The sequence below is a fragment of the Micrasema longulum genome, unplaced genomic scaffold, assembly GCF_059751315.1.
Source record: "Micrasema longulum isolate JH-2025_06_02 unplaced genomic scaffold, ASM5975131v1 h1tg001558l, whole genome shotgun sequence".
NCBI lineage: Eukaryota > Metazoa > Arthropoda > Insecta > Trichoptera > Brachycentridae > Micrasema > Micrasema longulum.
In genome coordinates, this window is record NW_028278741.1 from 230,521 (window position 1) to 245,716 (window position 15,196).

The 15,196-nt window shown below is 31.3% G+C and overlaps 1 protein-coding gene across 1 annotated transcript in view; it reads right to left on the reverse strand.

Moving 5' to 3' along the window:
* Positions 1-15,196, reverse strand: part of dsb (scavenger receptor class B member debris buster) — a 121,027-nt gene that overhangs the window by 64,819 nt on the left and 41,012 nt on the right. Inside the window, exons 2-3 of the mRNA XM_088236456.1 lie at positions 10,340-10,431; positions 956-1,116 (exon numbers count right to left, since the gene is read on the reverse strand). Coding sequence (XP_088092582.1) covers positions 956-1,116; positions 10,340-10,431 — 253 coding nt within the window. The remainder of the gene's footprint in view (positions 1-955; positions 1,117-10,339; positions 10,432-15,196) is intronic.

Consider the following 15,196-nt stretch of genomic DNA (forward strand, 5'->3'; position numbering starts at 1 on the left):
ATAATGTAAAATTTACAGCCTTTAAGTAAATCTCGCAAGAGGCTCGCACAGAGACATGCATATTTTATAGGCTCAAAATATTTTAATCCCCCTTTTACTGATAATATTTCATTGATTCCAAATATTTAAAATTTTCCTTATTTTAAACAACACGCACTATCCTGGATTCAAACTAAAGATATGAACTCTTTTTCTCTATGTTATATTTTGTTGCCCTTTAATAATAAAGAACATTTTTGAGTTTTTTTATATTTTTCATTTCCTTTTTTAATTACAATAGAAAAACCATATATTTTTTTTAGAAAATGTTTTATTTTCTCTTATGTTACACAAAATTATCATAACTGTCTATTTATTATAGGAGCAAAAATTCATTAACATTTTCTTGTATACCCACGAACAGCCATGCCTTTTTGGGATTTTTTACTATTTTTACTATTAACGTGTATTTATTTATTTTATAGAAACAAACAGTCGACAACGATATAATATCATAAAATAAAAAAAAAAACGATTTAAAGACAGAGCAGCGAAGTTTCTAAATAAAAATCATACATATTATTAAATTGTGTCACAACAAAAGGATGTGTTTATGTGTATTTGGATGAGAGTAAGTGTAGATGTGTGTTGATGTGTATTAGTGTGGGAGTAAGTGTTCAGGTGTGTGTAAGTGTGAGCATCATTAAATAGTAAGTGGGATCGTATCGCAGCCAGAAATGATAAGTCTTAATTTATTTTTAAATAAATTCAGGGGCATGTAAAATATATCAATAGATGAAAAAAACATTATAGTTAGAGTAAGAACGATAGAGAAAAGAGTTTATTTAATTTTTATGTAATCATCCTTTATTTTTTTAATACTCTGTGTATTTTTCTCTTATGTATGTTGTAAAAAAAACAAAAAAATATTTATAAAAAAAATTATGTTAAAAAAAATCGTAAGAATGCAACTTACCTATAGACAAATGGGCCAACTTCTGTGAGGTTTGGCTTGGCCCGGTGATCCAGGAACTCTTGGGGGTTTGTGATATTGAAGATGAATACTTTAGTTAATCTGACGACCCCTGGTTTCTGCCAGTAGAGGAAACTAAGAGATCCATTCGTCAGCTTTAAATTCTGAAAAAGAAAAAGAAAAAATCTTTGGAACGTCTTTGTTTATGGTACGTGGTTTTAAAATAAATGACATTTTGCTAGCAGTGGGTTAAACTAACACTGGCTTCTTTTCTTATTCCAACGAAATATATAGTAAAAAACAAATGCCGCCTATATAACACCTGCGTACCACCTATTCTCCTCTATGCACCTCACTAGAGCCCAATACAGCAAAATACTGAGTTTTGAGAAAAGGTGACTCGGAAGAATCTTGAGTGTGCGGTGGTTTAACTTTGTGCAAAATGAAGTAATAAGAGAACGGACGCAGCAAACTCCGGTGACAACTGTCATCAAACAGATACGATACGGTTGGCCAGGCCATGTACATACCGCGGATGCCTCCTGAGAGCCTTACCACGCTTGCCTACTTTACAAGGCATCAGGTTCTCGGCGTCCTGGACGTCCACTGCTGACTGTTCGTCGGCAGTTTGTGTCAGAACTACGAGACGCGAACCTGACTCGGGAGGATGCACAAGAGCTGGCAGCCAACAAGATGCTCGGAGGATCTTTGTGGACACCATATGCTCCAACTAGGGAGCGGATATGGATGAAGTAATAATAATCTCCTGTACAAAACAATCAAAACTCTGCCTGTTCGAGGACTACTGTGTCTTTGCAGCATTTTGGAACAATTTCATAGTAATACATTCCTCTCCTCTCAAACAAGTTTCCTCTCAAACATAATCATAATACACGCTTCACGTCTAATGATGGCTTGGTAGTACCAAAACTATGTAATAAATATGGAAATAGAACTCTCAAATATTTAGTACCTACAATTTATAATTTATTACCAAAATAACTTAAATTTAACTCACATTGTAACAAGAGCAAAATAAGAGAGTGGCTACTCAAGGATCAAGAGTTTATATTTGAATAGTAGCTTAGGTGTAAATATTTTAATTTTTCATATATTTTCTTGTATTTAAAAAATAAATTTATATATTATTATTTGTATAAACATGTTTATTCTGATCTTTCCGGCTGTTAATTTTTATATGTTATTCATTGTTTTTATAAATGTAAATAATATTATTAAGTCAGAATAAATATAATCTTCACCAACAAGCTACAGAAAGTGGCTTGGTGGGATTTTAGTTTTAATATATTTTTTTTTTAAAAGTATTTTTTTTTTTAAATTGTAAAAATGTATAATTATAATTTTAAATGTATATATATATATATATATATATATATAAAAGTCGGTACTTGTTTATGGTTAATTTTTCATAACATAAAATAAATATTTTTTCGAATAAAAAAATTATTATGGAGTTTTTCCGATTTATATTTTTTCAACTCATATTTATATTTTACTATCCCGAAATGTGAGAATTAAATTTTTGAAAAACCTCGAGTTATGACTGAATAAATTGTTTTCCTTTATTTTTTGTTCAAATTGACGATTTTTTATTATTATAATAAGAAAATTACCGTATTATTTGTAAACAAAGTCAAGTACAGCTTTAAAAACGTCCGTCACACGTCCATTGTTAAATCAAACAATAATAGCCGTCAGTATGGCGAAGTTGTCTCTAATAAAAAAAATAGCAACGTTTTAGTTAACATTCACCATTCTGCCTATGTTTCAACATCCACATTTCCTCAACTATTCCATCTGTTGACTTTTGTGAAATGATTTAAAAAATGTAACTTTAAATTTTTATTCATGTTTTTTTATGTATTATAAATGCATCTACACCATAAATTTCATAATGTAATCTAGATTTAGTTTAGGCTTTGCCAATGTGGGATTTTTAGTTTTTAAAATAATGTGATATATTATGTAATAAAAAATGTAAGAAATGTAAACAAAAAAAATGTAAATAAATAAATAAAGTGGGCACTTAAACTAGTCAATGACAGGCCACAAGCCCTGTAAATACCTAGACTTCCAAATTCTCTTCTCTGAAATATTTTCCATCTCTTTTGTAATTTGTTAATCTAAATGACTCCCTAGGAGGTGAAATCTAGCCTTTTTATCGTTTTCCTCGAACAGATTAAAACACCAATCTGCAGGAATTGTGCTTTAAATATTTTATTTTACGAAACAGGCATAAATAATGACCGCAACTTAAGTCAGAAACCCTTAAACAATTTTATTTAAATATATTTTTTTTGAATTTTATAAACAAAGGTTTTCTTAGAACTCCTGTGCTACAATTATGAACGCTTTCTTCATCTGTATATATCGAGACGGTATACTTAACTTCTGTACTATCTGTATCTTACCTCGATATGTTCTACCTACGTATTATATCGACATCATATGATAAAAACAAGCCAATGGAATGACAGCAAACAATTAGTTCGCGCTCCTTACGTCATTAACATTTAAAAGAGAACTCCAATAAATCCCAATTCAAACAAAAATGCTCGCTTGAACCAGAACTTTGTATGACTTTTGGAAATCACCTAGACGGTAAGCTTAACGATCGTCTGTATATATCTACTAATCGATTACAAAGCCGGCTCCTTTAACGTCTCGATACATACACTCGGAAAGATAATAAAACAGATGGAAAAATGTAATAACTAAATTTATTTTTTACTGTGGTAACTTCCTTACGCCTAGATACTCTTATATGTTAATAGGACAGAACCTAGCGACATTATTTTTACATCAAGGCGTTCGTTTTATTAAAGTGACAGTTATGTCGGAATTTAATTCGACTTCAAAATTGACTTATTTCTCTCTCATATTTTTAATAGGCTTTTTAGAAAAAAAGTGCCAACCTTAAAACGATTAAAATTTTTAATAAATCATAATTAAAGGAAAAATTGCTCGGCGGAATAAATTTTTTTACACTTGTAATGCGTAGATAAACGTATCGAGGGGTTCTAGACCCGTCGTTATAAACCGATGTACTTAAATCAAAACTTGACGATGAAGGTATCGGTAGTGTACCTTTGTAGTCGGTCGGGAGACTTTTATCTTCAACTATGACGTCAAACTGAAGCTATGTCATTTTAGAGGGTAGATATGTGTACCGTGACGTACGATTCCCCTTGTTTCATATCGATGTATCTACCCAAAACTAAAAGGCGGGGGGGGGGGGGCTTTCTGTAGTATATCTTTATAATCGCTAGAGGTAATTCATCTTCCAACTATACCGTCTAGGTGAAGGTATGACGTCTTTATCTTCCCATCATAATTGAGGCCCTACGCACTTAAATCAATTTAATTTAAAATGGTCTGTTGGACAAAAATAAACCAAAGCGACGTTTTTTCTACAAACATTTAAATATCAACAAATATATTTAAAGTTAATCTATGGAAATTTTTTGAACTCGTGTAAAAACAACATTAAATTTTAATAAGTATGATTGTATTATTGATTTATGTTTTTTCTTTATATATCCTATCTAAAAAGCCTCCGTGGTGTAGTGGTCAAGATGCTTGACTCACACACGGAAGGTTCCGGGTTCGATTCCCGGAGAGAACACAAAAAATTAACTGTGATTTTTCTCAAGCCTGGGTGTTCTGTGATGCAATTCACCACTGTAATTGGGCCTCCTGGCCTGTTGTGGTGCAAAAAAAAATGTGTAAATGTTTAAATCTTTTTATTTTTCTTTTCATGTACTCGTATTTTAAATTATATAAACTCTTATTAATAAACAACTAAAACAGTGTAAGTCACTCTCCAAGCACAAGAGTTAGTCTCTTTTTTTGGAGAGTTACAATGATAACATTTACTAGATGTGTAAAAGTAGATATGTTTAGAATTTTACAAAAATATGTACTTTTTATGAAATATATGAAAAAAAAAAAAATACAAAAAAAATTAAACAACCTTAAGTTTTAAAAATGACATAATTCAAGTAAAAAATGAGACAAGAACAAACAAAAGTTCTAACCCCTAAAATGCTTCTTTTGAATTCCGTATTCAAACAGGCCCTTGATCTCTAATGACCTATCTACCAGCGTATGTAATATTTAATTGTATAAATAAAACACTTTGTTTTAAGTCCACTGAGTTTATATATTTAACACGACATGTTTCGGACACGCAGTACTGTCCATCTACAGGTGTATTTAAAAACTAAACATAAAATTACAAAGAGAAAGTTTAGGTACTGACAGGGGTGGGGGAGGAACTAAGTGTGGAAGGGGTGGTATGGGGGGTAGGGGGTCTAGAAAGTGGGAATATATTAAGTAGTGGTGATGTATTGTCTGTCAGTACCTACAAAAATACAATTAGATTCCTTCCTCACCCATATCAATACTATACATAACAATATTAAATTCACCTTGGAAAAAAACGATAATAATTGTTTAAACTTTATGGACCTTTCTATAAATGTTAGTGATAATAAATTAGAATTCAGTATCTACCGCAAACCTACACATACTGATACCGTAATTCCTTTTGATTCTTCACATCCCTTTACACATAAAATAGCTAGTTTCCATTCATTACTTAATCGACTCATTAATGTTCCCCTAAATACCGAAAACTATAAACTCGAATTAAACATCATCAAACAAATTGCTAATAATAATGGTTATAATAATATGCTCATAGAAAAAATGTTAAAAAATAAAAATAGAAATAAATTGTCTAACACATATTTGTACTCAGCACGCAATAGTGGTATATCGGAAAATAAATTTTGGCAAAAAATTCTATATAATGGACCAGTAACGAATAAAATCATTAAATTACTACCGTCAAACGTCCGTCCGGCATATTACACAATCAATAATTTAGGAAAAAACTTAGATAACTCTAAATCACCAATAGATTTCCTCAACAAAAATGGCATATACCAAATTCAATGTGGAGATTGTAGCCATAGATACATTGGCCAAACAGCTAGAAATCTAAACATTAGACTTAAAGAACACCACCGAGCCTTAACTTCAAACACTTTCTCAGAGTTTGCCAACCACATCATGGAAACAAACCATTCTTTTCACTCACATACTCTCAAACTTTTACATTCAAATATTAAGAAAGGAAAAATAATGAACAATTTGGAGAATTATGGTCCCCTCAATATAATGTATATATTAATCAAATTGAAAACATTCAAAAGAAATTTATAAGGAGCCTGGAATATCGTTTTGGTAACATTGAAAATGATTACAGCGCATCTTTGATCAATTTTAATATAGAATCACTACAAAAAAGGCGCCTTAGATATGATTTAATTTTTCTTTTCAAAATTCTCAATAACATAGTTGATTCGCCGTATCTTTTACAAAATATTGGTTTCCGTTGTCCTCTTCGCTATACTAGATTAAATTCCCTTTTTTATGTACCAACTTGTAAAAACAATTATACCTCGAATTCATTCATTAGACGCACCTGTAGAAATTATAACGGACTCAGTATTGATGTAGACATTTTTAACTGCACGTTGCATTTGTACAGAAAATTTCTTCATGGGGTCGATTATTTGGGATAGTTGCTGAATGTACATCTTGAGTGGTTTATGCTATGCATATGTGCCGCATGTAATGTATATGTTTGTGTATGTTTTATATGTGCGTTCATGTGTGTGCGTGGATGGCTCGGAGTGTACATTCGGTATTTTTATTTATTTTAATTTATTACCTCCATGGAAAACGCAAATGTCAACAATTATCTTTTTTTCACTTAAAATTCTTATTTATTTTTTATTTTTTGTCACATTTAATGTTTATATCTTTTTAATTTATGAAAACTTAATTGGTCTTTTTATGTTAAAAAATTGTTGTTTTTAATACTGATTTTGTATGACTGTATGTTTTCTAAATAAAATATAAAAAAAAAAAAAAAAAAAAAAAAAAAACATCGAAATTCAAAAAAACTTAAATTCAAATAATATCTTAATAAATAACATAACTTTTCAAAATACATCACCACTACTTAATATATTCCCACTTTCTAGACCCCCTACCCCCCATACCACCCCTTCCACACTTAGTTCCACCCCACCCCTGTCAGTACCTAAACTTTCTCTTTGTAATTTTATGTTTAGTTTTTAAATACACCTGTAGATGGACAGTACTGCGTGTCCGAAACATGTCGTGTTAAATATATAAACTCAGTGGACTTAAAACAAAGTGTTTTATTTATACAATTCAATATGTTATTCCACAATGTTAACGCCGAGTCAATAAATAATATATGTAATATTTTCAGCCCCAAAAGGTCAAAGACCCTATTGAAAATTCGTTAACCTTTAGGTTAAAAGGTTTTAACCTTTCTGAATCTTTCTCTCGCTGTAAGATTAAAGGTATTTTTTTACCTGCATGGGACCTCAATAAATTTCAAAATTACGTATTATGTTAAGCGATGCACCAGCATCTCTGACAGTTAAAAAAACATCATTTCATCTTAAGAAGAAATGCTAAACCTGTTTGTCAATGTTGCACGGATTCGCGTTGAAATCATTTTCGTTATCTGGTTTCGAAGCATGCAAAAGAAACCGGACTCATAATATCCCAAGGACTAGATATTCGATATATTATTTATTCAGTATTTTATGGAGTCCTGCTGCAGTTCATTACGTATGAACTGATAAAAACAAGGACGAAAGTTGGCTGAATGCTGTCGAAATGCGATCTCAGTGTGGTAAAACTAAGGACCATGGCCGCGATCATAAAGGCTATATTCATCATTAGTACATTCATTCATTCATTTATTTATACTTTAACAATGTTTGAATATTTTTTTTATACAGAATAATATTTCCTTACTGGGGGTCCCGTGCCGAGGGAAACATTTTACAATAAGTAAAAAATGACTTAAATTAGTAATATAACATAGTTAATATAATAAGAAAATAAAAACGTAATTAATCTAATTAACCCTCAGACTAATAATGCTCCAAGGTATAGAGGAGCCCAAACGTAGGAAAACCATTATATGACTATTGGGTATTAAGTTAGCTACATTTCGCAGCAAAGCAATGGGCCATACTCAGGTCGAGATTTGTCGAAAAGATATTAATTTGCATTGTTAATACTTTAAAATTACTACTACTGTGTATTAATTATTGCAGGGTTATTCCAATTTATTTTTCTATAATTCGCCTATATTTATTTTATAAAACTGAAAATACATGTGTGTGTTTATTTTTTAAATTCATTTATTCATTTTATTCACAATATATTTATGTTACATTTATTGAGACATAAATCCCAACTCCATGGAACCAAAGTCCTGTGTTGAGATTGTTTGTTTGTCCGTCACATCTTCGAAACGGCGAGTCGTAGCGGCCTGAAATTTGGACACGTCATTTTAGATGCAATTTCAAGGTTAACGTTGCTATTTTCAAGTTAAATTTTAATCGACCTCTACTCGATAAAAACTCAAACTTTATATGGATGCCTAGTGCGGCCTTCACATATTGCCCATAATAAACTGTCATTATCAACAGTGAAAATACTTTAATTCACACATTCATCCCGTAAATTGAGAAAAAATAGTATCTGAAGTAAATATATTGATATTAGGAAAGTTTTTAAGCAACATTATACACGTGTCGGGACAATAAATGCCAAAAATCAATGTAAATATGGGAAAATATTCGGAATCAATTACCTGTGAAAATTGACTCCTTTAACACATTTGACGCTCCTACTGCTGCAACCAAACATACTGCAATTCACCATAGTCGTTTTTTATTTATTATAACGTAAATATTCAAGTTATTTACAAACAAAGCCAAGCACAGCGACAAAAGCATCCGACAGAAACGTTATGTTTATGTTTTCAAACTAAACAAAATGGTTGCTAACCAACAAACCAACATCGCTGGCATTCTATTAATCATAGTGATAGGGCTTCTCTCTAGGTAACGCATTATTACTCTGAAAATCAACCTAATTATCATCTAAAACGTAATAATAAATCAAAACTAAAATAATCGTAAAAAACATAACAAATTCAAATAGACTTGTAGACCAAATTCCATATCCGATGGGGTTTTCCGGAACAGGATTCTGCTACTACTTTGACATGAGTCTCTATCGGTTATTTTTTTTTTTTTTTTAATATGTACGTATTGAATATATGTTTGTAATGTAAATATTAATTTAAAATAAATTAATTGAATGCTACCGAAGCCATGGCAAGCATGTGGCCGATGTTTTGTTTCACTCATAATTGTCATAGATCTTTCTGTTTTACTAAAAAAAAAATAGATAATTCTCTGAAAACTTTTTGTTTTAATTACAATTAACATCGTGGGTTATGGTTGGACCACCCTTTATAAGTCTAGGCATTTACAAGGCTTATGACATGTCATTGGCTGGTTTAAGTGGCCACTTTAATCGACGTGTAACACTCACCATTCTACAATGTTTAAGTATGTCTAAATGCTTGCAGACTGGCTGAATTTCCTCTCTAAAGAGTAATTCATATTCAAATTTATTTTAAAATAGAGGAAAACATTGTTGAGAAGGGAATATGGACGTCTAGGCATTTTTGTCTAGATGTTTGAACATGGGCAGAATGGTGAATGTTACACAGTGTGAAGGGTGGCCACATAAACCAGCCAATGAAAAATCATAAGCCCTCTAAATGCACTTATGAATAACTCCCGAGCGAGGAAATCCAGCTAGTCTGCAAGCATTTGGACATACTCAAACATTGTTGAATTAACTACCTGGTAAAATAAGAAGTATAAAAATTGGAATATTGATTTAGGCGTTGCCTAGTAGGTGATTTGGTTCAGCCGGATGAATCTCACCCGCATAATAAAAGTTTCAGCTCCTTTACTTCATAAAAGTCAACAGATGGAAGAGTTGAGGAAATGTGGATGTTTAAACGTGGGCAAAATGATGAATGCTACACATACACATACACATTAAACCAGCCAATTACAGGTCATAAGCCCTGTAAATGCCTAAACGTCCATAATCCCTTCTCAATAATGTTTTCCATCTCTGTTGAAATAAACTCACCATTCTGCCTCTCTTTTGAGAGCTTAATTTGCTCATCTAAAATTTCATACACGCGATGCAATAAAGGAAAGGTCCTTCTGAGCAAATTCACGCTGGTTTTGAGCGCTGTATTTTTAATTGATTGATTTGGTGTTTATTTTGTAGAACTCCATATTTAAACTTATAATTAGAAATCAAATCTGAACACATGTTCAGTAGACTCAAATCAGTGTTTGATTTCTAATTTTAAGTTCTGCATTTTTAACTTTACTGTAAAATATTTGCATAGTAATAAAATAAATATCTTACCTTTAAAACTAGATAGTCGACCCACGGTACTGAGCTCAATATGACACCAAGTACAAGGGCAAACACCCCGATCATAATGACACATAGCCGCCCTGAAAAAGAAGAAAAACAAGATTAGAATACGAAATTCATTTTATAATTATTGTTGCGATTTGCTGTCAGAAATAAATTACATTACTGTGTTATTGAACACCACCAAATTCAAGAACAGAGTCTCAATTATGAATGCTATCTCTTCATCTGTTCATATTGCGACTGTATACTCAACTTAGGGTCAAAGCACCAATGAATGACCGTTTAACTTTGAATTTTTTATTGAAATACGAGTATTAAAATTATAATTAATATTACTCTAAAAAAAAGCAGAATCACCAGTAAATGACCACTACTACCCCAGTAAAAATAATACTCAGATTTAGATACATCATCATCCATATATATAAAAAGCAATGTTCGAACGGTTCTCCTCGATGGACTCGATAACTACCGGACCGATTTACGTGCGGTTTTCAGATAAATGTACATCTTTGCCACGGAAAGGTTTAAAGCGCAAAAAATCTTCGATTTATTGAGTACAAAGAAAGTTAGGAGCGTAAATGTTTTTTTTTTTAATTTAAAAATATTAAGCCGAATATGTTAATATTATAAATGTTTGTAAAAGGCAGATTTGCCGTTTATGTTTATAAAATAAAATAAAATAAAATAAAATAAAATAAAATAAAATAAAATAAAATAAAATAAAATAAAATAAAATAAAATAAAATAAAATAAAATAAAATAAAATAAAATAAAATATCAAGCTCATTAACAAGTGTATCAGCTCTTTAAACTAATAAAAATGAACAATGGAAGAATCAAATAAATTTAGATATTAAAATGACATGTGACATCATCATCGTCATCATCATTCCCTTTTCGCACCTAATAATCCATAGGGCCCTGGATTGGTACACCAATCGCTGCATATTTTGATCAATTTTGTTACATGAAGGTAAGGTGATCAGTCTTACGCTTCGTCCAGGGACCATGAAATATTCTAGTGTGAAAACACCCATTTTTGTTTTTTTTTTGCACCACAACCGGCCAGGAGGCCCAATTACAGTAGTGAATTACATCGCAGAACACCCAGGCTTTAGAAAAATCACATATAAATTTTTGTGTTCGCTCCGGGAATCGAACCCGGAACCTTCCGTGTGTGAGTCAAGCATTTTGACCACTACACCACGGAGGCCGCCAATAAATAATTCATATCAACCATGTCGGGAATCGAACCCAAGACCTCTTGCACGGTAGGTAAATGAAATGTGAAATATTTTTATCACCAGGGTTGCATTCGCCGAGAATGCGGGTACGAAAAAAATGGACGGAGTTTATTTTTTTGTGTAAAAAAAAGCTGGTTTTTGAATGTTTACAAACAACATTCGTTTTTCTTATGGATCCCAGTCAGATTATTCCATTGATTTCCTTATAATTTCTACCCATTTCTTTCTTTTTACTGGACTTTTGGTTATACCAAAACAATATGGATTTTCAAAATACTTAATGCTTTAATTGATGTCCCATCTCAACAGCAATAAATTTCTTTTCATGTTCCCAACCGTGTCACCAGAAGTCAAAATCTGCTATTTATAAAATCTTCTAAGAGCAACTTTGGTTTTTATGCCCCAATGTCCAGAATGTGTAGATTAGTCAATTCATCACACGACTTGGAATTTTTTGGGATAGATCTTCCGGATTTTCGTAAATCTCTTCGCGACTAAACAGTGTGGGATGAAGTTGGATTGGCATGGTTTAGCTCAAAGTTTTTGGTCTTTCGTTGTTATGAATATATTGTATACAATTATTGTTTTGCCCTTGTTTGTCTTTGCTAAATAGTTTTATGTTATTTTTGTTCAGTTTCTTGCATTTATGTTTCTTCATGTAACTGTTGTAATTGGCTTAGGCCGTATGTATATAATAAATAAATAAATAAATAAATAAATAAATATATAAGTCAATAAACGGCAAACAATTGAAATCAACAAAGTATTATTTAGGTATTACGATTTGAAGATAGTAACTTGATACAATGCCTTTTAAAATTCAACAGTTATATTATATATTACAGAAAGTTATATTTCATGCTAGCTTTATTTATTTTTATTCACTTTTACAATTAATTTTTAAAACCCCTTTACATTTACATTTAAAAAAATAGGTTTTCAATTGTATAACGTGTGCAGTTATAATATATTTATTATAAAATAAACTAAGGCAAATAAAAAAACTGACCTAATTATTATTATTCTACAATTAGGTTGTTATTTTTTACATTGTTTCATTTGTAATTATTTTTTTATGTTATATCGTCCGATTGGACTGTTATTCTGAAATTGATATATTTTAATCCATATTTTTTTAATGTTAATTATTGTGGTTTAACGCGGGCACAGCGTAAAAAGCCAGTATTAGGTTAGTGAATATTAATGTTTTGTAATGAATAAACAGATAAATTAATTGATTAAATTATTTCTGTAATTATTTATACTGAACAGAAAAATATATAATCTAATGAATTAGAGTGAACAAACTAACCTCTTGTTCACATAAGAGGGCATTAATGAAATACGAATATCTAATGTTTTCATCTCAACGTAAATAATAATTCACAAAATAGCACTTTTCTCGCGACATTTTATAATTAGTGTCAATTAAATTTCAAGTGCGGCGCGCGGGAGAAAAACAAAGCAGCCAGTTTAGGCATTTAGGTACCTACTATAAATATAAAGTGTATATGTAGGTTAGAGTAGGCCGATGATGTATGAAGTTTTTTAAATTTTTTAGACATCAAAATGAAAGGGGTCTAAAAAGTTGCATTTTGGATCACATTGAACGTAAAAAATATTTTAAAAATATTCCATGCTACTTTTGGCGGCTTGAAGTTTATCAGTGTCTGAACATTTTATAATTTATCTATATTGATAAAAAAAAAATTGTTAGTGAGGATATAATTTAATCTTATTACAAATTCAAACGCGTTTTTAAACCACCAAAATGAAAAAAGTTTACACTCCGCGGAACTGATTCAGTTGAGCGCCTGGCTGATATTGACGAAAACAATGGCTCATTAAAACAATGCTACCCATTTCTTACAAAACAAAGTGCAACTCACGCCCTTAAATGCTTATTTAATGAGGTTTAATGCATATTATAAAATTTAATTGGACTGATTTTCTTATCTAAATACGAAATGACAGCCGGTTTAGCGAAAATAATTGACTTTTTCGAAAACTTCAAGCTCTGGTTGAGGGCCAAGAGTAGTATCGAATATTTTTCAACAATATTTTGAGTTTGTCCAAAATTTTGTAGACAAGGACTGGATTCAACTCCCTGGGGAGCTGTTTATATTAACATATTACAACAGAGATGAAGAACATTTAAGAAAAGGTAATATAGAAGTCTAGGCATCTACAGGGCTTATGAACTGTCAATGGCTGGTTTAAGTGGCCACTATATTTGAACATCTATATTCCTTCAATTCCTTCATCTGTTGATGTTTGTGAAGTTAAAGAGCTGAAACCTTTATTTATGCGGGTGAGATTCATCTAATTGAATTATTTCACCTACATACTAGGCAACGCCTGAAAATGTTATTTTTTCAATTTCTATACTTCTTCATGGACCAGGTAATTTATCAACAATATTTTGAGTTTGTCCAAATTTTTGTAGACAAGGACTGGATTCAACTCCCTGGGGAGCTGTTTATATATATGTGGCCACTTAAACCAGCCATTGACAGGTCATAAGCCCTGTAGATGCCTAGACTTCTTTATTACATTTTCTTAAATGTTCTTCATCTCTGTTGTAATATGTTAATTTTCGAATATTTTTTTTAATATTTTTTGCATTCCAAGTAATCCAAGAGGCAACTTTTAGACCCCTTTTAATTTAAAATTCGGAAAAAAATATTATTGGCCCACCCTAATGTGGGTATCTAATCTACCTACCAACCACAGAGATAAGGACACAATCTCCTTCAATGAATGAACGAAATGAGCTAGAGATCCATAAGACACGAAGATATGAAAGATCCAAATGACACAAAGAGCCATTTAGTTGGCAAAATAACTGACCGAGATGAAGAAAACATGTCTCTGGTTCAATGTTTCTGACCTTGTCAGTATGACAGGGTCGTTCGCGAACTACACACCTCTACTGCCAACCACTGTAGTAGCATCATGAAAAAATGTGTCTATGCTTATGTCATTTAAATAAGTTGCTTACGTACATTAGTGAAATAACTGTTGACATTTTAGTGTCACGTTTATGTTCACGTTTTACCACATATTTATTTATGTGTCATAAAAAAAGCAGTCATTAATCTAATTACACGACAATTATTAATACACCGATAACTATCGCGAGATTATGAATATAAATTACCCAGCGATTCTGATTGGATCAATTAAAACGTATACCATATTATACAATACTCTTATTTATTAATGTATACAAAGCGGAGCAAGTTTTTTATTATTGTATTTATTCATGGAATGTACCCGTAGTTTTTAAGTGTTGTTTACAATGTTTGTATAAATCGTCGGTAAAATGGTTTGTGACAAATCGTCCATTTAAGCGATTATTCGCAGCTTGCCATTATTTATTCATAATAAAAATATTAAAATTCGTTCGTGTGATCTTTTATCATATTTCAATTTTAGGGCCATTTTCAATGTTTCGTAAATACATAGAAAACGGGAATCAAGTTAGAGACCTCGGACCTCTGATCAGTGAATCAGAAAAACTAGCCACAAGACCACAACCCAATTGAATGTTGAACTATCGATAATGTTTGAAAAAAAAAATTTTTTTTCATCG